Consider the following 27,221-nt stretch of genomic DNA (forward strand, 5'->3'; position numbering starts at 1 on the left):
TGAGGGGGGGGGTCCCCACTCCCCTCCGCAGCAACAACGCGGGCTCACCAGCGAGTCGAAGGTGTCCCTGGTGCAGGCGAAGAGGTGGCTGTTGATGCCCAGGGTGGTGAAGACGCACTCCTCGGCTGGGCTGCAGCACGGCTTTCTCTGCAGGCAGAGGTGAGCAGGCAGCCGGCCCCGCTGCCCAGCCCTGCCCACAGCACCCTCCCCCCGGCCCCGCGGGCACCTCCGGATGAGGCCACGGTGACGAGGATGAGGGCGTCCTCGCGGGTGCTCTGCTCCTCCGAGTACTGCAGCTTCTCGGTGACGGAGGCCAGGATGTCCTGCACCGAGGCCGAGAGCCGGCTGCGGATGGTCACGTACGAGTGGTCGGGCATGTACACGCGGCAGAAGACTGGGGAGAGGTGGGATGGGGAAACTGAGGCACGGAGCAGGCGCTGCTCGTTGCAGCCGCTGGCGAGCTGGGGGGGGAACCTGGCACCCAGCACCCATCCTGGCACCTGGAACCCATCCCAGCACATGAAACCCATCCGGGTGCTGTTCCAGCACCCATCCCTGTCCTGGCACCCAAAACCCCATCCTGGCACCCAGCACCCAATCTAGCACCCATCCTGGCACCCAAAAAACCATTCCAGCATCCCAGCAGCCATGCCAGCAGCCATGCCAGCAGCCGGTACACATCCCAGCACCCGTCCTGGCATCCAGCATCCATACGGACAGCCAGCACCCATCTCAGCAACTAGGATCCATCCCAACACCCATCCCTGGCACCCAGCATCTAAACTGGCACCCATCCTGGCACCCGAAAACCATTCCATCATCCAGCACCCATGCCGGCACCCATCCAGCACCCAGTACCCATCCTGGCATCCATCCCAGCATCCAGCATCCATATGGACACCCAGCGCCCATCCCAGCACCCAGAATCCATCCCAACACCCATCCCCCATCCCATCCGCCATTCTGGCACCCAAAATCCATCCTGGCATCCAGCACCCATCCTGGCACCTGAAAACCATTCCAGCATCCAGCACCCATGCCAGCACCCATCCCAGCTCCCGGCACGCATCCCGGCACCATCCCAGCATCCAGCATCCATCCCGGCACCCATCCCAGCATCCAGCACCCATCCTGACACCCAGAACCCATCCCGGCACCCATCCCTGCATCCAGCATCCCATACTGACACCCAGCACCCATCCCAGCACCCAGCACCCATCCTGGCACCCATCCCTGCATCCAGCATCCATACTGACACCCAGCACCCATCCCAGCACCCAGCACCCATCCCGGTACTCATCCCAGCATCCAGCACCCATCCCGGCATCCAGCACCAATCCCAGCAGCCAGCACCCATCCCAGCACCCAGCACCCATCCCGGCACCCATCCTTGCATCCAGCATCCATATGGACACCCAGCACCCATCCCAGCACCCATGCCGGCACCCATCCCAGCACCCATCCCGGTACCCATCCCAGCACCCAGCACCCATCCCAGCACCCATCTAGCACCCATCCCAACACCCAGCATCCATACGGACACCCAGCACCCATCCCAGCACCCATCCCGGTACACATCCCAGCACCCAGCACCCATCCTGGCACCCATCCCTGCATCCAGCATCCATACGGACACCCAGCTCCCATCCCAGCACCCATCCCGGTACCCATCCCGGTACCCATCCCACAGCCCATCCCAGCCCATCCCGGTACCCATCCCAGCACCCATCCCAGCCCCCATCCCGGTACCCATCCCAGCACCCATCCCAGCCCCCATCCCGGTACCCATCCCAGCACCCATCCCGGTACCCATCCCCGGTACCCATCCCGGTACCCATCCCGGTACCCATCCCAGCACCCATCCCAGCACCCATCCCGGTACCCATCCCAGCACCCATCCCGGTACCCATCCCGGTACCCATCCAGGTACCCATCCCAGCCCCCATCCCAGCCCCCATCCCGGTACCCCATCCCAGCACCCATCCCGGTACCCATCCCGGTACCCATCCGGTACCCATCCCAGCCCCCATCCCATCCCCCATCCCGGTACCCATCCCGGTACCCATCCCAGCCCCCGTCCTCCCCGCGCTCACTCTCGTCGGAGCCGCGGAACGCCACCCGCGTCTGCAGGCAGGAGTCGATGCGGCGGAAGTGCCTGAAGAGCGGCTTCACCTGCTTGTTCGGGGGGGGGGTCTCGTCGGCCACCCTGCGGCACGCACCGGGGTCAGGCAGGAGCCGCTGCACAACCGGAGCCCCCCCCCTCCCCGCGGCTTCGTTCGCTCCCCAAGGGCTGATGCTGCTGCTGACCCACAGGGACCCCCCCACACACCCCGTGCTCCCCGCTCACTTGAGCTCCACGGTCTCCACGAGCTGGTGCAGTTTGAGGATCTCATCCTCCAGGTCGCGGTACAGGGACGTGTCCTTCATGATGAGCAGGTAGAGCTCCTGGAGGGGGGGGGGGGAAAGGGGCTCAGGACGGGGGCGGAGATGGATGAGGAGATGGGACGGGGGGGCACCCACCTTGATCACCTTCCCGGCGCTCTCCTCCTCCTGCAGCAGCCCCTTGTAGGTCTCGAGGAAGTGCAGCAGCACGGCCAGCACCGCCCGCTTGCGCCGCAGCCCGGCCCCGTCCTCCCAGCGCGGCAGCACGAAGGTGGCACCGTCAAGGAGGCCCCACGGCAAGGACGGACCCCGGGCATCCCCTGTGCCCAGCCCGGTGGCGTCCCGCTGCACTCGAACCCATATGTGAGCCCTATGGCGCCCTAATTCCCTCACTTACTGCTCGCACCACAGCACCCTGCTGCCTCCCTCCATGCCCACCCTTGTGCCCATCATCTTGTCACCCTCATGGCGCTCTCTTGCCCACCCCAAAGCTCTCTTGGTTGCACCCTCATGTTCACCCTGTACCACCCCCATGCCCTCCCTATGCCCATTTCAGACCCTTCCCACTGCATCCTTGTGCCCACTCTCATTGCACCCCGATGCCCTTCTCATGCCCACCTCCAACGTGCCCCCCCCCCAAGGATATTGCTGGTGCAGCTGCTGCAGGAAGCGCTCGGTGGGCAGGAAGAGCGAGTGTGTGAGCACGATGTCATCCAGCAGCGATTCTGGGGGGGGATTTGGGGGCAGAAGTGGGCACACACACCCCCCCCTCCCCAGCACAGCCCCCCAACAGCACCCCCGGGGTCCTGCCCCCCATTAGAGCAGGCAGCCAAGGAGGGCAACGCCAATGACACCAGGACACATGGGACCCCCCACTGCCGGGAGGGGGTTTTGGCCCAGCTGGGTGAGCCAAGGGGCCGATCCCAGCGCTGATCCCGTCAGCGCCAGCACCCAGTGACCTTTGGACCGGGCACCACTCCCTCCCCAGCACCAGCACAACCCTCGGTCCTGGGCCCTGAGCAGGTCCCAGCCGATGGGTGCCCAGGGCTGCGTCCTAAGCCCCAGCACCACAGTGATGGGACACCAGGGTCCTTCCCAGGGCCCTCTCAAGCATCTCCCAAGCCCCAGTCCATTAACCAGGCCATGGAGCTCTGGCGAGCCGGGGCTGAGGCTCCCCCCAGTACGCTCATGCCAGGGCACAGTGCCCATGGCATCCAAGCTGCCACCAAAAGCAGGACACAGCAGTTTGTGGCACAGCCTGGCCCCCAGCACCACGTCCAGCACTCTGTATCAGTGCTGGGGCAGGCAGGGGCAGTGTGGGGGGCCCCCAGCTGCCCCAGACCTCCCCTGGGGTGCAAAAAGAACCGAAGCCCCCATCCCGGCTGCAGCACCCCCCCCAGCCCTGCCTCAGTTTCCCCATCCCTCTGCAGCAGCCACAGGACAGGTTTCCCACACCAGACAGGGGGGGAGCCTCCGGACCCCCCCCACTGGCTCCTGCCCCACTCCCCACCAGCCCAGGCACCGCAGGGCCGGGCCTGGCAGCGTGTTGGTGCAGGCAAGGCCCAGCGCTGCCAGTTCCATCTCGCCCCTTCACGAAGGCTCCACCGTGTCGATGGGGGAACCCCACCCCGGCCCGGGGCATCCCTGCAGCGCGGGGCTGGCGGCTCCTCGGGAGCCCAGCGGGGACCCCATGGGGTGGGAGCACCCAGAACCACCTCTGCACAAGGCACCGCGGCGGGACGGCACCGGGGGGGGGGGGCAAAGCAGGTGCCGGAGGGAAGCGGCGTCCGCCCGGCCCCGGCTCCACAGCTCGCACCGGGGGTAATTTTAGCCCCGGGATGTCCAGGATTAACCGATGGCTCCTGCGCCGGGCGGCGGCAGCCGCTGGCGGCCAACATCGGCCGCGTCCGGTCCTGGCGCAGCCACCGAGCCCCGCACCCGCACCCCAACATCGGCCGCGTCCGGTCCTGGCGCAGCCACCGAGCCCCGCACCGAGACCCTGCCCACCGCAACCCACGCGCGCCTTGGCTTGGCGCGGTCCCAGCCTGACCTTGGCACCAGAACCGGGGACGCACCCGCACCCCGCGCGGTGCCAGCCCCGCACCGGGCACGCGGCGCCTCCCGCCGCCGTTCTCCCACCCCGCATCCCCCAGCGCATCCCGCGGCAGGAGCGGGTGGGCGCCCATCAAATCCTCCCCCCCTCCACACACACCCAGCGCCGCCGCATCGCCCCCGGCCTCCCGCACCGCAGCGCAGCGCAGCGCAGGGCCGCGCTCCCCGCACCGGGCCCCCCCCGCGGCCGCCGCTCCCGGGGTCCCGCCGGTACCTGCTCCGCAGCCGCGGCCGTGAGCTCCGCCCGCCGGGAGCCGCTCCAGGAACGCGGTCAGGAGCCGCTCGGGGGGCACGGGCGCGACGGGGCCGCAGCCGCAGCAGCAGCGGGCGGCGGGCGGCGGCTCCGGGCTCGGTGGCTCCCGGTCCCGGTCCCGGTCGCCTCCCGGGGATGGATCCTCGGGGGAGCGAAGCGGCGCCTCGGGCGGACGCAGCTCCAGCCACCGGCCCTCGCCCCCCGGCTGCGGCCCCGCCGGCCCCGCCGGTTCCTCGGGCGATGCGGGAGGGCGCGATAGGCTCTGCCGCCGCGCTGCCGGTGCCGGTGCCGGTGCGGGGGGGCGGGCGGGCAGGTGCGAGCCCGGCTTCTTCAGCAACTTCTCCAGCGGCTTCATGGCCGCCCGGGCGCGGCGGCAGCGGCGGCGGCTCAGGGGGCCATGGGCGGCAGCGGCGGCGCGGGGCGGCTCCGCTCGGCTCCGGTCGGGCTCGGGCCCCGGCGCCGCTCCCCTCCCGCCCCGCGTTGCGCCCCGCGGCCCCGCCGGTAGCGCCCGCCCCGCCGCCCCGCCCCGCCGCCGCCCCCGGCCCCGCCGCCGGCACCTGCCCGCCCCCGCCGCACCGGCACCGGAGCTCTGGGATGCGGCGGCACCGGGACGCGGCCCGGCCCGTCCCGTCCCCCCACCCCGCCGCAGCCCCGCACCCGTGATGCGTTGCACAACCTCCGTATCCCGCTCCCCGCCCCGCTGCACCGGACGCGGCCGCACGGCAGCAGCCACACACGGGGCCCACGTCGGCAGAGCCCCCGCACCTCCCCATTGCCTGTGTGTCCCCCCCCCGCCGCACCGGCGAAGGGCGCAGTGTGTGTGCCCCCCCCCCAAAGGACTGTATCACATCCATGTCACGCTCCGGCACCCCTCGTCCCCTGGGGCACACATTCGGATTGTCCCCCCCCATGGTACCCCCTCCTCTGTGTCCCATCTATGGGGTCACATCCCCAGGTATGGGGTGATGCCCCCCCCCCCCCCCGGCTCAGCTCTCTGCCCCCCCCATCACAGCGTGGGAAAGGGCCGGGGGTGGGTGCTGGGCCCCCCCCCGGTGCTGGCTCCCCCGGGGCCGGGCGGGCAGGTCGGGGCAGCTCCTGCCCCCCCGCGCCGCTGCCAGGCCGGGAACAGGCGCTGCCGGGCCGGCGTGCTGGGGCAGGAGCCGGGGCAGGAACCGGGGCAGGAACCGGGCAGGCGCCGGGGCAGGGCAGGGCGGGACGTGGCGCCCGCCCGGGGCTGAGCTGCCGGGTCCCAGTCCCCTGGGTGCCGAGCACCTCCCGACACCCCCAGAACCAGGTCTGCATCGCCCTGGGCGCAGCGACAGTGGGGACAGCAACGGGGGGACAGAACCTGCACATCCCCATCCCCATCGCCCGGGTTCATGCCCTGCAAACCTGCGTCTGTAGGGTGGGATGGTGCCAAAAGACAGGGGGAACACAGCGGCTGACCCCATTGCCCACCCAAGGATGGAGGGATGGGGTACGGGGGTCCCGGCAGCTCCTGCTTTGTTCCCGCTTCCTCTGCACCCGGCAGTTGCTTGGCAACTCCATCCATGCGGCGGCGGGAAAGCAGCAAAACAGATCCCCGCATCCCCATCTCCGCTGCATGGGCTCTGGTGGGATGGGATGGCACAGCACGGCACAGCTCTCCTCCACCCCATGGCGCTTCTGACACCCCCCCCCATGACCCCAAACCAATCCCATGCAGCTCCTCCATCCCCACTGTATGGGGCAGCTGGAGGAAGGTGCCTGGCTCTGGATGCAAGCAGCATCATGCCGTGCCGAGGGAACGCGCCCCAGATTCGGGCCCATTGGCTCAGCCCAGCTCTCTTCCCCCAGCTCGGCAGGGACGGGGGGCACCGCTGGAGCAGCGTGAGCTATTGGCTTAATTAATTTGCTGTTATTCCTCCGAACGAGCTGGGATCTGGAGCAGGCGCTTCCCTCCCAAAGCCTGCGCCTCCATTTGCAGCCGCGTGGGCAAGCGAGTAGAGGGGGGGGGCACGAAGCCTCTGGGCACTGCTCAAAACAGCAGGAGGGAAAGATTGCACCGAGGGAGAAATCCCTCCCCGAGCCAGTGCCTCAATCTGCTTCCCAGCATGCGGGGAAGGGGAGCGCGCCTCGGCATGGGGGGGACCCATCCTTCCCCCCCATGCCGGTCCCCACTCGGTTGGGGTGCAGTGGGAGGCTGCAGAGCAGGGTAGGTGCCACCCAGCACCGGTTTTGCCGTGGGAAGCCGCGTTGGAGGGAGGCAGCAGCGCAGCAGCGTGCAGGCAGCAGCTCCCGCACCACCTCCACACCACTTGTTCCATCCCCTGCAGGGAGCAGGGGCTCGTTGTGCGCTGAGCCCGGCTGCCGGGGGCAGAGCTGGGCTCCGGGCCGGGCTGGAGCTGCTCTTCCAGTCCCACCAGCAGCTCCTAGGAAGGGAAGAGCAGCTCCTGGCCCGCGGCAGCGCAGGGGAAGGGCTGCCGGTTCTCCTTTGGAAGCACTCAGCGCAGGGAAAGAGAGACAAGAGAGAGCTGGCTGCTTTCTAACACATGTTCTCATCCGCGTGCCGATACAACACCGGTTACAAATGTGCACTTCTACGGGACAGGAATCCAAAGAGACAAAACCAAAACCCGTCACAGTGTTGTGAGGTCCAGGACTTCAGCCACCAGGACCAATACATCAATGATTCACTTCGAGCCTTAAGGCAGAAATGGTTACACGGAGAACACGAGGGGTTCCTGCTTTGACGCCTGGGATGAGGTACAAAAAGGGCACGGAGTTACAAACAAGGAACAATGCCGGGCATGCGGGAGGAGATCTGGACCAGAGAGCAGGCAGGTGGGCCCTGGGCACCCTCCCTGGGTGCAGATGGGGACTCGGAGGCCAAGATGCCACTTGCTTGGAGCAAGGATGCTCCTGCTCTCCTGTGCTAGCAGCTGCCACCTCCCCAGGCTGCCCCAGCACGTGCTCGACGCAGCCGGCATGGGCAGGGATTGGCAGCCGGCCCTCACCAAGCTTCTTCCTAATGCAATTTGCCAATGGCTGCGAGGATACGGCCAAGCCCGAGTGGCATCGGGAGCTGGTGGGATGCTGCTGCAGAGCTGGTGCAGCCGGCACCGCATCGCTGTGCCGAGCGCTAGCAGGGAAACCAAAGCTGCAAGGTCCCAGGGAGCGCTGGTTTTCGTGGTGGCAAACGCTTCCTGCTGGGGCTGGGAGCCCAGGTTGGATCCTGGATGCGTCAGGGCGGGTTCCAACACCCCCCCTTCCGCTTCCACAGCGGCAACACCCAAGTGCTGGGAGCAAATCACTGCCCTGCTTGCCCCGTCTGGCTGGTTTGTGGCTGGCAGGGCTGCTCGGGCAGCGTCGGGGTGCCCATAAACCTCCCTCCCTCCCCGCTGCTGATCTGGCAGAGGTGCAGGAGGAAACCTCGCCCTGCTCTGCAGGGTGTGCTTGTGGTGGCGACGGCAGCGAGGGGGTCACCCCGTGCTTGTGCCCGTGGATTCCCATTGATGGGAGCTGAAAGCTTGCAGAGACGTGGACAGAAACCACCAAAGACACAAGTGACCAACGGGGCTTGTTGGGAAAAAGAAGGAGCTTCTAAATTAAGTGGTGGCTGCAGAGCCAGCGCGTTCCAACAGCCCCCGATGGCCCAGCTGCCCTCCCCGTGCCTTAACAATGGCAGAAATAAACTTGCTAATTATAAAAGAGAATTAGAACGACCGCCTCAGCTGTCTCCATGGGGGGACGGGGGAGGCGGCGGTCCCATTAGCCAGACAAACGGATCCAACATACCCAAAAAGAAACAAATCAGCTTTACTGAAGGAGCTGGTTCATTTCTTAAATAAAAACAGAGAGCACAATCAAGCCAACGGAGTTTAACATCCTAGGGGAGGGGACAGGGCAGACATTTAGTAAGGGAGAGAGAAGCTGAGAGAACTTGTGGCCAAGGCCCTGGGGGTTGATTCCGCAGGGAGGGAGGGGAAGGAGGGCAGATCAGCAGCAGTGAGATGATTTTTGGGAGGGCACCGGTAAAACCAGAGGGGGAAGGTGCCTGGCCCTGAGCACGAGACGGTGCAGCTGATTTCCTCCCGCTGCCTCACCTACGCCCAGGGAAGAAGCCTTTCCCCAGGAGCTTCCTCCGCGCCGAGGGGCTGAGGCTGGCGTCGGGATTCCCACGGCTGCACCTCTACGTGTTGCTCCTCTCCTTGGATTTTTCACCTTTGCTGTCCTGGTGGGCAAGAGGAAGGAGAAACGGGGGTTTTTAGGCTGCACCAACACCAGCGCGGGGGCTGCAAGTGAACACCCTCCTCACCCGGGTGCCAGAACACAACCACCGCCCGCCCATGCCCCCGGCTTCCCCAGTGCCCCATATGGGCACAGCCAGCCCCCTCCAGCCCTGCTCTGCTCAGGGTTAAACACCTTCCCCTCACGAAGCCTTCCCAACGCTCTGATCAAGGTGATGAGAGCACCTCGCAGCGCATCGACACGCACTGCGTGTCCCCAGCCCGTCACCGCTGGCACAAGCCTGCCCAGCTCTGCTGGGGCTTGTTGTGTGATGATTCCGGCTCCCTCCGTGCTGAGCAAGGCATGGAGAAAGGAAACCAAACACACACGTGGCACCCTGGCACACACACAGCTCACAGGACGGGAGCGAGGAAACCATTCACAGCACAGAGAAACAGCTCTTGCCTCTGGAAAGTCTGCTGCCTGAGCTAGCTACTAAGGTCTTGACTCTTACTCTTCAGGAGAAGTCACTGCCTTCTAGCTTAGGACTGGGTTTTTCTCTCTCTAAAGCGCTCTGCTCTCTACCCTGAGCAAATAAAACAAAGCAAAACAAGCAAGAGTCAACTTTGGACTTACTTTTTATGCGGGTTTAGTTTTAAAGTATTTAGAAACCCAACTTAACTGGAACCCTGCTTACCACCTGCAACGAGAACCTGAAGTATGGGACATGTCAAAGATCAGACAGGTTAAGACTTCCCTAGAACAGCATGTTATATGGGATGGGATGGGAGAGGGAGACTGCAGCCCCGCGCACACCCCGAGGGCTCAGCATCACACATGCACGGGCTCGTGCCGAGGGGATGGTACCTCAGGAGGTGGTGGCTTGATAGTCACGGGCTGGGATGTCCTTCGAGGAGGAGAAGGCTTGGGCTGCACTTGCTGCTGGACAGTGTTGTAGTAGGTGACCCCTCCATACACCTGGGACTGGGCCTGCGCTCCCCAGAGAGCAGAAGGGTCAGTGCTGGGGGGGGCACAGAAACCTGCAGCCCCTGTGAGAGCACCACGTGTTATGGTGCAAAGCTGGGCTGTGACAAGATGCCACCACCGGGCACCGAAGGTGAGAGCAGTCCCAGAGGGACCAGGCTTGGTTTGTGCTGTGCTCCACAAGGTCACAAAGAACAGCAGCACTTACCCCTCACATAGGATCATCCCTTACCCCTGCCCCTCACCAGGGCATCGGGGCAGTGCCAGGCTGCAGTAGCCCACAGCCACATCAGACTGAGGTTCACAGATGGGTTTCCTTCACCCTCCAGTTTCCCAGCTGCCATAGTACATCTGTGCCTTGCAACAGCAGCAGCTACTACTTTCCTACATGGGCAAGGCAGGTAATGGCTCCTCACCACACCCAGATCCCCTCCAGCTGCAGGGGGCTCAGGATCTTGCCCCCAGGCTCCTGCCAGGGCAGTGGGATGGATGCAAGGGAAGGTCAGAAAGGTTGCAGGGCTTGGGAACGTGCATCTCTCCCGCCTGCCACTGCGTGTCAGCCGTGTGCTGCTCCCAGGAGCAGAGGGCTCCTCCTCCCTGCCCAGCAGCTCTGTGGACACAGAGGTGGGACTCGGAGCAGGAAAAGCCAGCCCCGTGCTGCTCACACCAAGGGCTTCCCAAGGAACAGCACCGGGCAGTTTCCAGCCTCCTGCCCCCATCTCCAATGGAAAGGGCTTCCAAAGCCATTTTCACAGACTGGTTTGTGTTGGAAGGGACCTTAAAGCTGATCCAGTTCCAACCCCCTGCCACGGGCCGGGACACCTTCCATTAGAGCAGCTTGCTCCAAGCCCCATCCAACCTGGCCTTGAGCACTGCCAGGGATGGGGGGGGGGGGGGGGCAGCTTCTATTTTCAAGGTGGTCTTTGCTTAGCATGGGCTTGGGGGGGATGTAAAAGGTCACAGGCTCCCAGTGGGCTGCTCCCCTGCTGCAGGAGAAGGCCTCGACTCTGAGACCCATCAATACAGGCATTTCATCCACTAGTTCCTAATTTCAGGGTACAGCAGCAGGGCTGTCATCCTTTCCAGTTACCCACCCCAAGCAGGGAGAGGGATGACAGTGAACAACCTCCCAGCACAGAGCAGCCCAGCTGCTCCACATCCTCTCCCAGCAATCCCGAGGCTATACCCACACTCCAGAGGATCCCATCTGCCTTCGACAGCTCCTGCTCAGGGCGGGATGCGCTGCTTACCTGCGTGTTGGAATAGAGATGTGGAGGGGGCGGGGGGGGCAGCGCTCCCGGCGGGTAGGGATAGCCAGGATTCCCAAAATTCATGACTCCAGGAGGGGAGAAGTAAGTCGGGGCCAGCAGCTGCTGCGGAGGGGGCTGCCCCGGGGGCATGGAGACGGGCGGAGGGTACAGGCCAGGGTTTGCCATGGGGGCTGGCGTCTGGTGGGGATGTAAACCTGGGATGAGAGGAAAACATGCTTAGTGTGGTGTGGGGGGGAGGAAGAGAAGGGGGAGGAAGAGGAGGGGGAGGAAGAGAAGGGGGAGGAAGAGAAGGGGGAGGAAGAGAAGGGGGAGGAAGAGAAGGGGGAGGAAGAGAAGGGGGAGGAAGAGAAGGGGGAGGAAGAGAAGGGGGAGGAAGAGAAGGGGGGAGGAAGAGAAGGGGGAAGAAAGCGCTTCTCAGCACAGTGGAGCACAGCTTCTTCCCCAGCGCAGGGTCCCAATTCCCTGAACCAGCCACAGCCCCAGGTCAGCACATCCCACCCCCTTCAGGAAGCAGTTTTTGTGGAAGATGGGGAAATGCCAACTCAACAGCTCTGTTTCTGCTTTTCTTCTCTCATCTAGAAGCATCAGGGACCAAAGAACCAGCCGAGCACAGCAGCTGGCAGAGCCAAGCGCCTCACTGAAGGGGAAGCAGCTCAGGCAGGAAGGTCTGTGCAGGACATGTAGACATCCAGCTAGAGCCTGCCAAACCAGTCAGATCCCCTCAGTCCTGTGCTGGCTGCAAGGGCCAGAAATGCCCAATTGTCCTTCCTTTAAATTTATACTGATTCAGCCTCCCAGTGCATGAGGGAAGCAGGTCTCTTCCACGCTTTAAGACACAGGCAAAATGAATTCCCCCAGTGACAGGAGGCTGTGTGGAACCAGAGTTAGCTGCTCCCTGGTACAAGCTGCGCACAACCACGTCGCTATCATGCCCCATGCCGGGAAGCTGGCTCCTCACCTGGATGAGGGAGGTGCATTTCTGGCTGTACGATCATGCCCTGGGGCGGCAGCGGGGCTGGGCTCTCACTGTGGGTGTAGATTGGTCCCTGGAATTGTACTGCAACACACAACAGTCGGTAAGGAAAAGCTCCAACCAGTTTTGTTCTACTGCAGCAAGTCACATGCCCGCCCCAACCAGCCACGGGGACAAGATGCTGTGCTGCAAGCCACATTCCCATCGGCACACGCAGTCTACCAGGCTGACAGATGCTACCCGCTCCCAACAGAAAAGCCTCCTACTCCTTTTACAAAGCAGGAGAATACTCAGGGAATCTCTTCTCTTGCACTTTAAATGCCGGAGTAAACTCCTCATCCATCCTCAGCCTTGTTCTGTATTTCTCCCCGCTCTTAAATGTCAAAGGCGTTGCTCTGATTTCAAGTTAATTTTAAATCCTAGTTTTTGTGAAGGAAAGCAGTGTCCCAGAGACTCCAGAGGGGAGGTGGCAACACTGATTCTATTCCAGTGGTTACAGCCCCGAGCAGGGAGGCTCAGAGCCGCCTCTTAATTCACTGTATGTGACAATGACAAAGCCCTAACAGCAATGGGGGGACTCCTGCTCCAGCTGCTCAGGTCCAGGCACACACAGAGCCTCGGGAGCAGGACGGAAGCACTCACGTGGGTCATAGTAGTGCCCTTCCATGATGCTGATGTGCATGGGGGGGGCAGGCTCTGGCACAGGTGCTCTCTGCCGCTGCGACGAGTAGCGTTTGACACGGCCCCCCTGCACGGCCTGAAAGAGTCCAAAGGCATCGGTGAGGGTCCGGAACACTCCAGCCCTTCCCAGCCCCTGCAAACCTCTAATCTGGGTCACACAGCAAGAACTGGGAACACCCACAAAAGGGAAAGGCTGAGGTGTCCCAGGCAGCCTCTAATTACCACAACCCAGAAACAAGTGCATGCCAGGCCAGGCTTTTCTGCACTTCTAAAAGCAAGAGTCACGCTCCACGCAACATGCTTTACCATTTCCTCCATCCTGTTAAACTGAGGCGGTGGCCCAGTTCCCACGTGCAGATGGTGGTTAGGAATACCTGAGGAGGAAACAAACTGGTTATTATGGTTTGCATTTATTCCTAGGGAAGAGCCACCTCACCCACCAAGGGAGACACCAGGAGGTGGCGGCAGCCTGGGGACGTGATTGTACTACCAATAGGTAGAGCTCTTGCTTGCCTGACAAGGAACCTTCTGACAACCTCATCTCTTCGGCTACCATGTGAAATGTTTCAGGACAGATGAGGAGCTGTTGTGTCACTCTACAATCACCCATGCTGCTCAACACCTTTGAAATCTTGCTAACAAAGAGAAGTCCTCAGCCTGAAATCCAGGTCCTGATCTATAAGCCCTGTTCCTGCCGAGACAAGGAGCTCCTCAGAGCAGAAACAAGGAGCCACGTGGGACCGGGTAAGCTGCAGTTTAAACCTTCTCCAGGGTGTAACCACTTTTAGCACGGGCTCCTTTTAATCCAAACAACAAAGTTCTGGCACACGTTTAAAAGCACGGTGCCAAGCTAATCCCAGGTGATCCCAAGGGAGCCAAAGTGGACAAAACAAACAGTGGAAGTGCCCACGGATCACTGGTACTGCAAACACACGCACGGGCACACAGCCCGTGCCAGCCAAAGGCCTCCCAGAATCCTGCCTTCTCTGCTAGGAAGAAACAAAAGGGACAGTGGAGTAGGATGTCCTTCTGACAGACAAAGTGGTCTCCTCCTGCGGTCTGGAGCTGTCTCGTGGTAAATCTGTGAAGATGTTTTAAGCCCAAAAATAAAGGAGTCTATGATCTCAGCTGCAGATCACAGCATGTTGGAACTCTCATCCCACTGACACATTTAAAGCCTGTCTCCTCACATCCACAGTCAAGACCGAGAGACTTCACACAAAGCTCTTGCCAGTCGCATCAGTACAAGATGACTTATGGTTTCGTGACCTAAACCTCAAGAGATGCTTATGAAAGCAGGAAGCTGCTCTCTTCTCCTTGCTCCAGTTTTATTTCCTTTGGGAAGAACTCCAACAGACCCCAGAAAAGATTCTCATTCTGCAAAGGGATAATTATACCTGAGTGACCTCTTGCATGGAGGCTCAACTAGAACTCAGTCCTTAGCTCACACGGGGAAACTCTGCCTCGAATCCCTCCCGCTGCTGCAAATGGAGCAGCTTCCTCCCACGAGGCACAGATTCATTTGCCAATCCCAGCCAGGCCTTAGCTTGTGCCAACTAAATCCCAACGCTAGGAACTACACTGATAAACAGAGGGAAGCTCCCTCCTGCTCCTAGCAGGACACTGCAGGAGCCTGGTTATCCATCGCCCTACCCGCCAAGCGAGCACAAGGCTCCTCATCTCCTGAACAATGACTCTGGCTGCAGCAGCCGGTCTCACTGTGACTCCCAAAGTCCCCTTTTCTCTTCTGTTTTGTCCCCTCTAACCACCTCTATTGCACTTCTCAGCACCCCTGTCGTGGATCCACCTCAAGACTGAGGCAGACACAGTTCAGCTCTGCCTGTCTACTGTGTTTGGCTGTAGTCGAAAGCCAACAGGCAGCACCCACTTACCCCTCAGCTCCCGGGGCTGTATGAACTGAGACTGCCCTGGAGCCCAGTTCTGCTCAGCGAGATTCATTTGGGTCATTTCTTGCTCGAGTCCATCCAAGCTGGATTCTACTGGCGACTCCCAATTGCTGCTCTTGGCTGGTGGGAGGGATGTCTCAGCTTGCACGGGTTTTGGAGGCACAGGAGCCAGCCCTTCCGAAGCGGGCACTTCATCCGCCAGCTTCCCTGCATCCCCAGCTTTGATTCTGGTCCTTCTTGCCCGGGAATAAGACTTCTTTTCAATTGGTCTGTCTGGTGGTGGCTGGGCAGCATCTGCAGCTGTGGCTTGGTTTTCCAAAGCAACCTCCTCCCTTACAGGGCTGCTGTGGACGTGTGCTGCTTCCACCTCGGGTGACTTGTCCCTCGGTGGGGTCTGCTCTGCACGCTTCCCTCGGTAGCTGCCCTCCTGTTTCACTTGCTCACCGTTCCGAGACAGATGCTGGATGCTGGCTTCTGAAGCTCGGTAGCCTGGACGGGTCTCTTTGTAGCCCCCCAGCCTTGGGTAATTCCTAGGTGGGGGCATCCTCCCTGTCCCTGCAGAGCTCCTGTTGGTGAAGGTTCGTGGGGGAGCTGAAGTGCTGTCTGCACCTTGGTGCCTCGGGGGCTTATTGGGCCTCTCGTTGGACCAGTTTGGATCTCGCTGAGGAGGACTCCCAAACCTGAGGGGGGACAAATAGGACAAACAACTGGAAACAAATTCCTGGTGAAAGGTACCACAGGGAAACCCTCTCCACGGTGTCCAGAGATCCCAGGACCAAGCTCACACCTCAGAGACCAATGCCATCAAGAGGGCTTCCCCACTTTGGGATTTCAGACCTGTCTCCCTCTGGGAGAAGCCAGCTCCAGTCTGACCTTGCTGCTCACCTCGGTTTGCGCATCCTCCTTGGCTTGATGTCGTCAGGGTTGTGTGCTGATCTGATGTCGTAGCCATAGAGCGCGATCAGCTCCTGCCTGGTCTTGGGGGCTTGCTCGTCCTCCCGGAACTTGTCATGCTCCCAGCGGCCCTCGTCCTTCCACAGCTTCCTCTGACGACCCTTTGGCCTGGAACAGTCACACCAGAAGTTGTTCCAAAGGAAATGCAGCAGTTCCCACCAATCCCATGCCCAGAGACCAAGTGGTTCTAGGGCTGGGTGTGCACAGGAGACAGCGTCTTCTGCCTAAGAGCTCATCTCGATCTCCCCTCTGTCAGTTTAGAGCCCTTACCTATGGGGGATGCTCACATACCTGACCTCCTCCTCCTGTGTCTGCCCTCGGAGGTCATGCTCGAAGAAGAGCCCTTTCCGTGGGATATAAGCTGGGTTCTTCCGATCCTCATCGTCATCCAGGTGCTTGGGAACCTTTTTCCCAACTTTATTCTCCACGGGTTCAGTGCTCTCCTGTCAAAATCACAGCTCTCACCACTACAGCAGTCCCCCTGTGACAAGCCTCCCCCCGGCCCAAGGAACCCATGCTTGACACCTACCTGCCCGTCCCCGCTTTGCCTCTCACCAGTCACAGCACCCTTAGAGTCTGGTTTCTCGTCCCCTTTCTCCGCTTTCGCCGCTGATCCAGAGGAATCGTTACTGTCCTGCTTCAGTTCCACTTTGGCACTTTCCTCCTCGCTGTAATCCTCTTCTTCCGCCTGAAAGAGCCTCGGTTACTCTAACACGGACCTTCAGCAACAGCTTCCCCAGGAATTTCCCCACACGAGTCCCCACATTTGGTGTCAGATCCTTGTTCCAGCTGTTGAGACCTGCCCCTCTCAAAGCAATGGATTAGCTCTTAAGGTCCTTCTCATCCCTGTATTTTGATGGAAAGAGCAAACCAAATGCACCCCCTCTCCCCATCCCTATCAGGTCCAACAGTCTGGCTTTCCAGTCTGGGACCAGCTCCATGGCAAAGGCAGGGAGACAACGAGCGAGGGCCCTTGGACCATCCCTTCCTTCCCACGCCAGGGCCCGGCCCCAGCCAGCGCCGCTTCCAGATTCCCTGGAGTCACTCAGCTGAGTCACTGGGAGCTCTCTGCTCGCAGGAGCTGACCTGGTTTCACCCTCCAGGAGCCTGCAAGCCCTGCTGAGGCTGAACCCACACTAAAAATAGCCCCGTGTGATTAACAAAAAGACTGCTCTGTTTTTCTCTTTCAACACAGCGTATTTGCACATCAACTGCTCCTTTTGTTTACGCTGGGGAAGCCCAGACAGGGCATTATTTTTAGGCACAGGAACAGAGTCATCCTGGCACGGCAGTGATGCAATACCCCCTGCAATGTGCACCACTGCGACCGGGAGCCTCCATGCAGCTTTCCAGGCACGAAGAGCTGCTGCACGGTGAACACCGGGAGCTGCCCCTTTCCCTCCACGTGCTACCTCCACAGCCTCCCCATTAATGACATAAATTAATTGACCAAGTATAGCCCTAAGAGCTTTGATTTCATCTGCCTTGTTTTCCTGTGTTGTCTTTAACTGCTGCCCCCCTCCAGATCCCCAAAACAGCTGCTTCAAGAGAAGGGCTCTCACTAGGAAACCTTCGTCGTCATCATTAGAAACCACAACTTCTCTAAACTGCCTGGAAACGGTAAACTTGCTGCTCTGAGCTAAAAACCTCAGCCACAGGGCACAGGCAGGGGGGCTCAGGTAGCGTTTGCTGCATATACAGCCAGCACAGAGCTATCAGCACTCCTGGGGCACATTCCCCTTCCAGCTGCCACACACACGGATGCTTCAACCCAGCACGCATCCTCCGCTTCCTTCCACACCCTTCTGGGCCATGGCTCCCAGTATCCCAAACACACCGGTCCCACAGCCACCCCAGCAGCACGGCGGCTTCTCTGTACACAGGGAACCACCGGTGAGGGGCTGGTACCCTGAGAGAAAGGCAGTGCTGCCAACGGGGAGGTGGAAAACAAGGGACACCAACTGGGGGTTGTGCTGATTATGTGAGGTGCAAACAGCGGGCAGAACACTCGGAACACCAGGACAGAAACTGCTCTTACCTCCGAGTCTTCGGCGCTTTCATAATCCGAGAGCACAGCTGCAGGGGAGAAAAAGGAGTCGGGTGTTAAGGCAGGAGCAGAAATGCAGCTTCTCCGTGAGTGTAACAAGCAGAGGGGCACAGAGCAGCCTCTCCAAGGCAGAGGCCAGCACCAGCGTGTCCCCAACACACCCCACTGCCAGCACAGGAGGAAGGAAGGATGAGTCTGGGGCTTCCTGCCCCTGCACCCACTGTTTGCCCACTGTTATGAGTTCATATTTGGGACTGCACCAACTGCAGGGCCATTGGAGAAGGCGTTTTGTCCAGCTTTCCCATTTGGCACACGGACAGCACAGCCAGGAAGTCGTTACTCACCATCTCCCTCGATGCCATCCTCGCTTTCCTGCGGGAGAAGGGGAGAAAGGCAGGTTAGCAGAGGGGGAGGTCAGCAGCCCAGTCCCAGTATCATCCCACACACAATCCCAACAAAGGCTGGCTCTGGTCCTGTGGCATCCGCCCTGGGAAGTTCAGCTCCAGTGAGCAGAAAAGAAACAAACCCCAGGCTCCCAATGCCTTTTTCTTAGGTCTTTCTAAAGCAGCTCAAGAAGAAACCAGCACAAACTGTGTCAAGTGCTGGAGAGCTTAGAAGGGAAAGAGCAATGCCAACAATGCCAGGGCCTCTCCCTCCGTAACGAGGGCCAGACAAGCCAGCTCCTGGAGGATTCCTTAAAGCAGGAATAAGGAATAGATGCTGAACATGTCCTCAAGATTCAGTGATAGAAGCAGAGCCCTGCACCGTGGAGAAGCCACTGGCTCATGGAATCATGGACCAGATGAAGCGGAGCAGCTCAGATCCAGAAGTTTTTAGTTAAAAGAACACACTGATCAACCTGTGCAGTGAAAACAAACCCAGATCCCAACCAGACAACGTGCTAATGGGGCCAAACGTCAAAACTGGGGGGGAAACTTGGAATAACCGGTGCAGGAACCCAGGATGGGAGCAATTCGCATCCAGACCAGGGCAGGAGCCCCACGCCGCGGGGCAGCAGCGCCACAACCTCCCTCTAAAGGTGTCCTTTCCATTAGGGAAGGCCGCTCAGGGCGGATCCATGACGGAAAAGGGGAGCAAACCCGCACCTGCACCCGCCGCAGGGGCCCGGTTGGAGGGGGGGGGGATTCAGCCCCTTCCCGGTGCTGGAGCCCGGCTCGAATGGAAACCCAAGGGCGGGACCCAGCGCAGGGCCCCGCGGCGCCCATCGCCCCCCCCGCCCCGCACGCCCGCACTCACACACTCGGACTCGGGCGCGCTCTTGGCCGCTCCCCCCGCAGCGCTCTCGGCGCCGCCGCGGCCCCGCGGCCCAGCGCTGAGGGCTCCCGCGGCGCCCCGCGGCGGGCGGTGCTGCGGCCGCGGAGACCCGGAGCGAGACCCGGAGCCGGAGCGCGATGGGGAGCGGGCGGCGCTGGCGGCCGAGGCGCCGCTGTCGGAGGCGGCCGAGTCCGAATCCGAGTCCGAGTCCTCGCTGTCCTGCGAGGCGCGCTGCCGCCGCCGGTCCGCCATCTTGGCCCAGCGCGCGGGGCACGCCGGGACGGACTACAGCTCCCGGCGGGCCCCGCGGCGGGCGACGTCACGGCCATCCCGGCAGCCCTCGCGCGAGGGCCCGCCCGAGCGCTTCTCTGCCCGGCAGGGGGCGCGCGAGCGCCGGGCAACGTGCCGACGTCAGCGGGCGGGTGGCGTCACGGCGGCGGAAGTGACGTCACGCGCGGGAGGGCGGGCTCGCGGATCTTTTATCGTAAATAAAAAAAAAAAAAGGCATAAAAAATAAACACCGAAATTAAAAAAAAACAAAACCCTCACGTGACACCCACCCCCTCCACCCCCCAAACTTCAAATTTGAGACGCCAATTTCAGGCTTTTCAGAGCACTTTTCAGTTTTTGTACCAAATTCCAGGTTTTCCAAGCAAATTCCAGGTTTTCCAAGCAAATTTCAAGATTTTCATAGCAAATTTAAGGTTTTCCAAGCAAATTTGAAGGTTTTTGTAGCAAATTTCAGGTTTTCCAAGCAAATTTCAAGGTTTTTGTAGCAAATTTCAGGTTTTCCAAGCAAATTTCAGGTTTCCCAAGGAAATTTCAGGTTTTCCAAGACTATTTCAAAGTTTTCGTAGCAAATTTCAAGGTTTTGTGCCAAATTCCAGGTTTTCCAAGCAAATTCCAGGTTTTCCAAGCAAATTTCAAGGTTTCCCAAGCAAATTTCAGGTTTCTCAAGCAAATTTCAATGTTTTTGTAGCAAATTTCAGGTTTTCCAAGCAAATTTCAGGTTTTCCTAGCAAATTTCAGGTTTTCCTAGCAAATTTCAGGTTTTCCTAGCAAACTTCAAGGTTTTTGAAGCTAATTTCAGGTTTTCCAAGCAAATGTCCAGGTTTTTCACCCACACTTCAGGTTTTTCCAACCAAACTTCCTGGTTTTCGATACAAATTTCCTCCTTAGAATGTGTTTTTACACCAGTTTCCCCCATTAATGAGCCCTCTGGTGCCCCATGGGCAGAGCCCCATGGACACAGCCCCATGGCCGGACCCTGGGGGGGATCTAAATCCCTCCAGACCCCCCAATATGGGACTCAAAGACGCGGCTCCGCTGACCTTTGTCCTCTTTAATCGCTGCTGGGGGGGAGGGGACATACACTTGGACCCCCCCCCCCGGAACCCCTCCCCCATGGCCAATGCCACCAAGGTGGGGGTGGGGGGAGGATCCATCCCCATCTCATCCCTCCCCACCCCCGCTGCCTCAGGCCAAACTTCAGCAACCTCCAAACGTTTAAATTATTAACCAAAAAACCCCAACAAAATTCACAAAAAAAAAAAATAAACCCCAAAATTGTGCGTTCAGGAGCTCTATTTCACAAAAAAAAAAAAAAAAAAAAAAAAAAAGAAAATAGAAGGTTTTTAACCCCCCCCTCCCCCCCCCCCGACCCTGTCACAGCCACTGAGAGGGGCACCAACATCCCAAAGAGCGTTCCCAGGAAGCACCGTGCCCCCACCCTGGTGTTCATCCCATTTCCTAACTAAACAACAAGGCAGCAATTCCCGACGGGACGCGGCATTCCCCGGCACCGGCTCCACCGCTGAGCGTCCACAGCATCCCAAACACGGGCACCGAGGATGGGGTTGGGGGTCCGTGAGCTGCCGCTGGGACCGGAGCAGCCGGGATACGGGATGGGGGAGCCTCATCCGTCTGCGGCACAGGGGGATGAGTCCGAAGAACGCTTGTGAAACCCAAGGGAACAGAACTGGGATCACGGAGGGACGGAGCCATCCGTCAAACACGGCCGTGGGACGAGCCAGGGATGCCCGGAGCTACTTCCGACAGGTCCGGTGCGGCGTCTGCTTCTTCTGCACCTCCAATCGGCAGCGACTGCGCTCGTCCAGCCAGGGCAGCTCGAAGTTCCTATGGGAAGAGACAAAGCCATTCCAGTGTCTTCCCGGTGGGGACTGGTATGAGCAGCCCCAGCCCTCCCCGCTGCTGGGGACCACGGTACTCACTGTGGGGTCAGTTTTGGTAAGGGCCGGCCAAAGGCGACGACGGGCAGGTATGGGGTGATGAGCAAGCTTTCCACTGTGGGAGAGATGGGAGCGTTAAGGATCCCCCTACCTATACCCTAATTCCTCTTCCTGCCTGCATCCCACTGCCAAGGATACTCACCGTCATCTGGCTCAGGGAAAAATGAGGTAACTTCAGGTTCCGACTCCTGAATCCCTTTCCTTTTGTACATTCGGAGCTGCAGCCGCTGTAGAATTCTCTGTTCCCTGATCCGCTGGATGTCCCACCTGGAAAACAGGATGCCCCTGGGAAGCTCAGGAGGCTGTGCCGGCTGCCACGTCCCTCCTCTAGCAGCATTCCCGGTTCCCATCCCCACTGCAGCCCAGTCCTGCACCCCAAAGAGGATCTGCTGTGCTGGGGACCCGCAGTCCTGCATCGCCCTCTTTGCTCCCACCTTTTCCTTCGTTTTTCATCCAGCTCCAGCTTCGCGTGCCGCTTGGAAAAGACGCTGTCGTCCAGGTTCTGTAACAACAGATGAGGATGAGCATGGCCTCGCTGCACCAGATCCGTGTCCCACAGCCCTAAGGCTCGTTCCTCACCCTCACCCCATCCCAACAACTGCCCCCAGGGTTTATGCTGGATGCCACCAGTCCCAAAATGAACACTGAGCTGCGCTCCTGGAGCGGGAAGGCTCCAGTTATGGGAATGCTGTACATACCTCCAGGATGTCTGAGGGGTCGGGGTCTCTCAGGGGCTCCACGACATGGTCCCTCCAAGATGGAACTGCAGGATGAGAGGCCAAGTGTTAGCTCCACACTGGCACCCCGACATTCCCATGCTCCAGCCTCATCCCACCGCCTCACTGCTCCTTGCCAGCCCATCCATCCCTCGGAGGGCACGGCTTGGGCCCTCCCCAAAAGCCCATCCTGAGCCTGGCCAGGCAATGCCGCTGGTTGAGGGGTAGGGAGAGTTCATCACCATGCCCCCGGCCAAGCGCACGAGCAAACCTGAGCTGCTCCGAGAGGAGATGTGCCGGAGCGCTGCCCATCGCCGGGAATCACCACGCTGCAGGACCCAAGGAGAGCGGCTGGGAAGGGGCGGCCAAGAGGACAAGGCACCGGATTTGGGGGCAGCAGCCGACCCCATGCTATGCCACAGCGGCACAAACCAGAAACACGTTTCCCAACCGCAAACGGGAAGTTGCTTCAGCCCTCAAACGGGTACACCAGAGCAAAACGGGGCTGGCAGCCCGGCCCAGCGCGGTGCCTCGGTCTGGGGGAGCCCAGCACCGGAACCAGAGCTGATCCCCACTGCCATGGGAAGAACCAGCAGCACCACACAACCGGCTGCACCTCTCCCACTGCTATGTGGGGCTTCGCCCTTTGCCAGCTTCAGGGACAGGGTGCTGAGCCCCATTCCCCAGCACTCCGAGGCGGGTGAGCCCATGTCCGGCCGCCAGCTCTGCCCCAAGGCCTGGCACATGCCGCGGTGCCGCTCTCCATCATCTCTCCACTGCTTACTTGCCACAGTCTCCTCCTTCTTTGGGGAGGGCTCCCGCAAGGGCAGCGGTGACGGCGGCGGCTGGTGCCAGCGGCACAAGTACATTTCCGTGGTGGACAGATAGGGCAGGTCGTCTGCCTCGCTGCTGAAGAAGCTCTTCTCCTTGGGGTGGGCACCGGGGCCCTTGGGCAGGGACGAGGCTCGGAGCGGGGTCTCCAAGAGCGCCCTGGGTTTTTCCGGAGTCTCTTGGCTCCGCAGTTCCCGTTTACAAACAGTTTCGGACAAGGAGCCGCCCGATTCCTCCTTCCCCGGGGAGTGCTTTGGAGTTTTACTCTTCACTTTGGAGAACTCCGACACCAGTTTTTTAACGGGCGTCTTCCTCTCCGTGCTCCCAAACGCTGGCTTCCTGTGGGAGGAAGAAGAGCTGAGCCAGGCACGTGGATCCTCACCCCGTGCTGGGGCTGCCAGGGCTGTGCACCGGGGCTGGCTGGAGGCAGGTTCCTCCATGTGAGAGGGGCTCCGCCAGCATTTTGGGGTCCCCCCACCCAGGGTTTCATGAGGTTCCCCTCCATCCAGTGCTCAATGGGATGCGCTCCCAGTACCGAGCAGCACTGGGATGATTTGGTACCTTCACACCCTCCAGCCCAACAGATGGAACACGAAGCTTCAGGGAGGGTCCCCTGCTTTCCCTCCCAGAGCCCCCCCAGGCACACTGTACCTTTTATGCCCCTTCCCGTTGCGGCCGTAGGGGAAGTGCTTGGGCTGAAGGGTCGGGGGGGGCTCCAGCAGGTCCTGGGGACACTCCAGGGGCAGCTTCTCGCACGCTTCTGCCTCCGGCTTCTCGTCCACCTCGAAGCCCTGGAAGATGCGGTGCTTCTCCCGCTCGCTGTCCTTCTTCACCAGCTGCACCCGCCTTTCCATGCGCTCGATGCGCGCAAGGAGCTGCAACACAGGCTGAGGGTGAACCCCCCATGCACCCCAGCTGCCTGCACCGTGCCCTGCCTGCACATCCCTCTGGAAGCAAAGAACACCCCCCCCAGGGAAGAGCCGACCCTGCGGTGCTCTGGCACAGGACCAGTGCCACCCTGCAGCAAACCGTGCCCATGCTGGCATTTACCTGGTGACTCCTTGGCAAGGCTTGGGGTGCAGAAGCCCCCACAGACAGCGCTTGAGCCATCCCCGCTTGGGCTCAGGCGGCACCGCGGGCTTCCCGGGAATGCCACAGCTCACGCCGTGCAGGACAGGAGGATGCCGCCAGCGCTGGGTGCGGCGGGCATCGCACCCCTGGACACTTCAGCTGCGATGCAGGCAGGGACCAAGATGTCCAAACAGCACAAAATGGCCACTGGCTTCTCCCCATCGGCACTGCCCATCCCCATGGATGTAGACCCCACGTTCTAAGGAATCCGGGGGTCTACGACATCTGCTGCACTCTCCCCAGGAGGGAAAGGGTGCTTTGTAATTGGATGCGTGCTTCGTTAGCACTCATTTTGGTGACACCCAAACCCAACCCTGCATTCAGCAAAGCACAGTCAGGGGGTCCCAGAAGCCCTGGGAGATTTGGTTGCGGGGCAGGAGGAGCCTGGAGCACCCGGGATTTGCCAACCCCATCTCCCTGCCGTGGCTGCACCACAGCGAATCCCCACCGCAGGCTTCGGTGCCGGAGGACTCCGGTAGCACCACGTGTGGAAGCTTTTCCCTCCACAACCGGGGCCAGCATGGTTTCCTGGCACATGGCATGTGGGGATACAGCTGCACCATGGGGCGCACTGCAGACAGGGCATGGGGCGGGGCAACATGCATCATCTATAGGGTGACGCAGGCATGGGTGCATGAGCCATGCAGTGGGGTGCGCGCAGCACACCCCCCAGACTGTATCCCCACATGAACAGCACAAAGCTGGCACCATTGTTGGGTACGGGGGGGGGTCCCACACACCCCTCTTGAGGGGCAGCCCCACTGCACTGACCCACGCGCGGCCGCGACCGTGGGGACGCGGCCCCTTTAAGAGAACCTACGCGTGGGGAAAAGGGGCCGCGGGCCCTTTAAGGGCCCCCCCCTCCCGCGGGCCCGCTGTCATGGCGACGGGCGGCGGCCCGTTAACCCCCGCCGCCCCGCCCCGCCCCGGCCCTTTGTGCCCCCGCCGGGCCCCCGCCCCCCGGCGGCCTTTGTCTGGGGGGGGGGCGGCACCGATCCCGGGGGTCCCGACCCCGCTGTGCTGCCGGGGGGGGTAAACCCTTGGGGGGAGGCATTAACACCCCGGGTGTCGTGGGGAAGGGAGCGATGCCCCCCCCCCGGTATGACTACACAAGGGGAGGGGGGCATTAGGACCTAATGGCAGCCCTTAACCCTTGGGGTGCCACGGGGGTGGCAGCAGCCACAAGGAGGGCCATTAACCCCTGCAAGGGGGGGGTTAACCCCTTGGGTGCCATGGGGGGGCGATAACTCTTGCAAAGGGGGGCATTAATCCCTGTTAACTGCTCATATACCATGGGGGGGTCGGTAACCAAAGGGGGGGGGGGGGGCGGTAGGCCCCCAATGAGGGGTATTAACCCCTGGTGTGCCCCAGGGGGGGGGGCGTTAACCCCGAAGGGGGGGCATTAGGCTCCAACGGTGGGTGTTAACCCCTGGTGTGCCACAAGGGGGTGATGTTAACCCCAAAAGGGGGGGGCATTAACGCCTGCTAAGAGGGTCGTTAACCCCTGGGGTGCCACGAGGGGGTGATGTTAACCCCAAAAGGGGGGGGCATTAACGCCTGCTAAGAGGGTCGTTAACCCCTGGTGTGCCACGAGGGGGTGATGTTAACCCCAAAAGGGGGGCATTAACGCCTGCTAAGAGGGTCGTTAACCCCTGGGGTGCCACGGGGGACAATAAGAGGGCTTAACCCCTGCAAGAGGAGGGGCATTAACCCCAAAGAGGGTGGGGGGTGTTAACCCTCGGGGTGCCAAGAAGCAGGGCATTAACCCCATGTCGGGGGCATTACCGGCTGCAACGGCGGTGTTAACCCCTGGTGTACCACGGGGGGGGGGGTTTATACTTACCTATAACGGGGGGCAGCCCAGGGGGACCCCTGGTTGTTGGAGGGGGGGGACATTAACCGTGAGAAGGTGACACGGAGGATGGGGGGGGTTAACCCGCACTGTGCCGCGTTCCCGCCCGTTCCCCCCGCCCCGTACCGTGTCCCGCTCGGCCTTGAGCTCCTCGATCTGCCGCTCCTTGGCCTGCAGCTGCTGCTGCTGCTGCTCGATGAGGTCCAGCTGCAGCAGCAGGATCTGCCGCAGACATGCCGCCTGCCCCGGCGACCCGCCGCCGGCCCCCATCGCTCCTCGCCGCGCTCCGCTCTTCCACTTGCCCTCGGCGGGCGGCGGCGGCGGAGGCCCCGGTTCGACGGGCCCAGCTCCGGGCCCCGGCCCCGCCGCGCCCTCCCCGGCGCCGCGCCCGGGCAGCACGGCCTGGCAGCGCGGCCGGGCGCCCGCATCCCCCGCGGCGGCCTGCCTGCCACCGGCCAGCGGCACCGGCCCGGCCCAGCGCTGCTGCGGCTGTTGCTGTTGCTGCTGCGGCGGCTGCTGCTGCGGCTGCTGCTGCTGCTCCTCCGCCGCCGCCGCCACCACCACCCCGCCGCCGCGGCCCTTGTGTGCCCCCAGCGGCGGCGGCGGCGGCTCCCGGGGCCGGCGGGGCGGCAGGCGGTGCGGTGCGGAGCCCTCCTCCCACTCCTTCTCCTCCTCCTCCTCTTCCTCCTCCTCCTCCCGCCCCGCCCGGAAGGCGGTGGACCTCATGGCCGGGGCCCGCCGCTCCGCACCGCCCCGTTACCGCCCGCGGAGCCCACACCGGCTGCGTGGTGCTGGGGGTTGCGGCGGGGCCCCGGTGCCATCAGCGCAGCGCATCCCCCAGCCCGGGCGGGGGGACACGGGCAGACCCCTGAGCCCTCACCCGCTGCGGGGCAGGGGAGGGGCCGAGCCGCGGACCACGCCGGAGGGGAAGGGGGGGGGGGGAAATGGAGGGTGCGGGGCCGGTACCGGGGTTGGGTCGAGGCCGGGACCGCGTTGTGGCCCCCGGTTACCTTTAAACGGGGTGCGCATGCGCAAGGCCTGGACGGGGCGGGAGAGGGGAGTTGAACACACACCGGGAGCGGGGCCGGTGTCCGCCACCGGAATCCCCCCGGCGGCGGGAAGGGAGGGAGGGAGGGAGTGGGGGGGGGGAACCCCCACACACGGACTCCCCCGCCCCGGGCCCTGCGGTGGGGCCCGCACCGGACGCGCCGCTCCCGCGCCCGCGATCCTTGACCGCAGTAACGGGGCGCGGCCGCCCGGTGGCTCCCGAGGGCGGCGGCTCCGCCCGGAGCGCGGCGGGGTCCGCGCCTGACTCCCCCCGCACCGCAACCGGACCCGACCCAGCCCCACCGGGGGTGCGGGATCACGACACGCACTGTCGCGATACCCTCATA

At 61.9% G+C, this 27,221-nt stretch overlaps 3 protein-coding genes across 10 annotated transcripts; all 3 read right to left on the reverse strand.

Annotated features, from left to right (window-relative positions):
* Window positions 1-48: 48 nt before the first annotated feature.
* On the reverse strand, window positions 49-5,157 carry LOC133264024 (rap guanine nucleotide exchange factor-like 1; the record flags this gene model as incomplete). Its single annotated transcript, XM_061443921.1, is given in 8 exon segments — window positions 49-123; window positions 125-147; window positions 227-394; window positions 2,094-2,206; window positions 2,348-2,445; window positions 2,521-2,653; window positions 3,029-3,107; window positions 4,709-5,157. Coding segments are annotated over 8 exon segments (1,083 nt in total), but the record flags the coding sequence as incomplete, so codon positions are not given.
* Window positions 5,158-8,524: 3,367 nt separating this feature from the next.
* On the reverse strand, window positions 8,525-19,300 carry CASC3 (CASC3 exon junction complex subunit). Of its 7 annotated transcripts, none has more exons than XR_009741596.1 (14): window positions 19,031-19,300; window positions 18,118-18,145; window positions 17,765-17,802; window positions 16,256-16,414; window positions 16,018-16,169; window positions 15,658-15,834; window positions 14,758-15,452; window positions 13,172-13,239; window positions 12,827-12,941; window positions 12,170-12,268; window positions 11,191-11,405; window positions 9,824-9,946; window positions 9,471-9,669; window positions 8,525-8,960 (listed from the first exon to the last, which is right to left on the reverse strand). XR_009741596.1 is itself a non-coding variant. In XM_061443933.1 (14 exons), the coding sequence occupies exons 1-13, from the start codon at window positions 19,298-19,300 to the stop codon at window positions 9,634-9,636; spliced, it is 2,175 nt and encodes a 724-aa protein (XP_061299917.1). In that variant the 3' UTR covers window positions 8,525-8,960; window positions 9,593-9,633. The 7 variants fall into 7 exon arrangements, 6 of the variants coding, with proteins under 6 accessions (XP_061299917.1, XP_061299919.1, XP_061299915.1 ...); XM_061443933.1 differs by having other exon boundaries at window positions 9,593-9,669; XM_061443934.1 differs by lacking the exon at window positions 8,525-8,960 and having other exon boundaries at window positions 9,523-9,542; window positions 9,654-9,669.
* A 1,587-nt stretch (window positions 19,301-20,887) lies between these two features.
* Window positions 20,888-26,894, reverse strand: MSL1 (MSL complex subunit 1). 2 transcript variants are annotated; one of them, XM_061443918.1, is made up of 8 exons: window positions 25,954-26,894; window positions 23,496-23,719; window positions 22,798-23,183; window positions 21,996-22,060; window positions 21,732-21,799; window positions 21,440-21,564; window positions 21,280-21,352; window positions 20,888-21,184 (listed from the first exon to the last, which is right to left on the reverse strand). In XM_061443918.1, exons 1-8 carry the CDS (start codon window positions 26,551-26,553, stop codon window positions 21,094-21,096), a joined length of 1,632 nt encoding a protein of 543 aa, XP_061299902.1. In that variant the 5' UTR covers window positions 26,554-26,894; the 3' UTR covers window positions 20,888-21,093. The 2 variants fall into 2 exon arrangements, with proteins under 2 accessions (XP_061299902.1, XP_061299903.1); XM_061443919.1 differs by lacking the exon at window positions 25,954-26,894 and adding an exon at window positions 23,895-24,160 and having other exon boundaries at window positions 20,892-21,184.
* Window positions 26,895-27,221: the final 327 nt, after the last annotated feature.

Source organism: Pezoporus flaviventris, unplaced genomic scaffold, assembly GCF_033815535.1.
Source record: "Pezoporus flaviventris isolate CSIRO_AGI_PZ_B2104156 unplaced genomic scaffold, CSIRO_AGI_Pfla_v1 ptg000569l, whole genome shotgun sequence".
Taxonomy (NCBI): domain Eukaryota; kingdom Metazoa; phylum Chordata; class Aves; order Psittaciformes; family Psittacidae; genus Pezoporus; species Pezoporus flaviventris.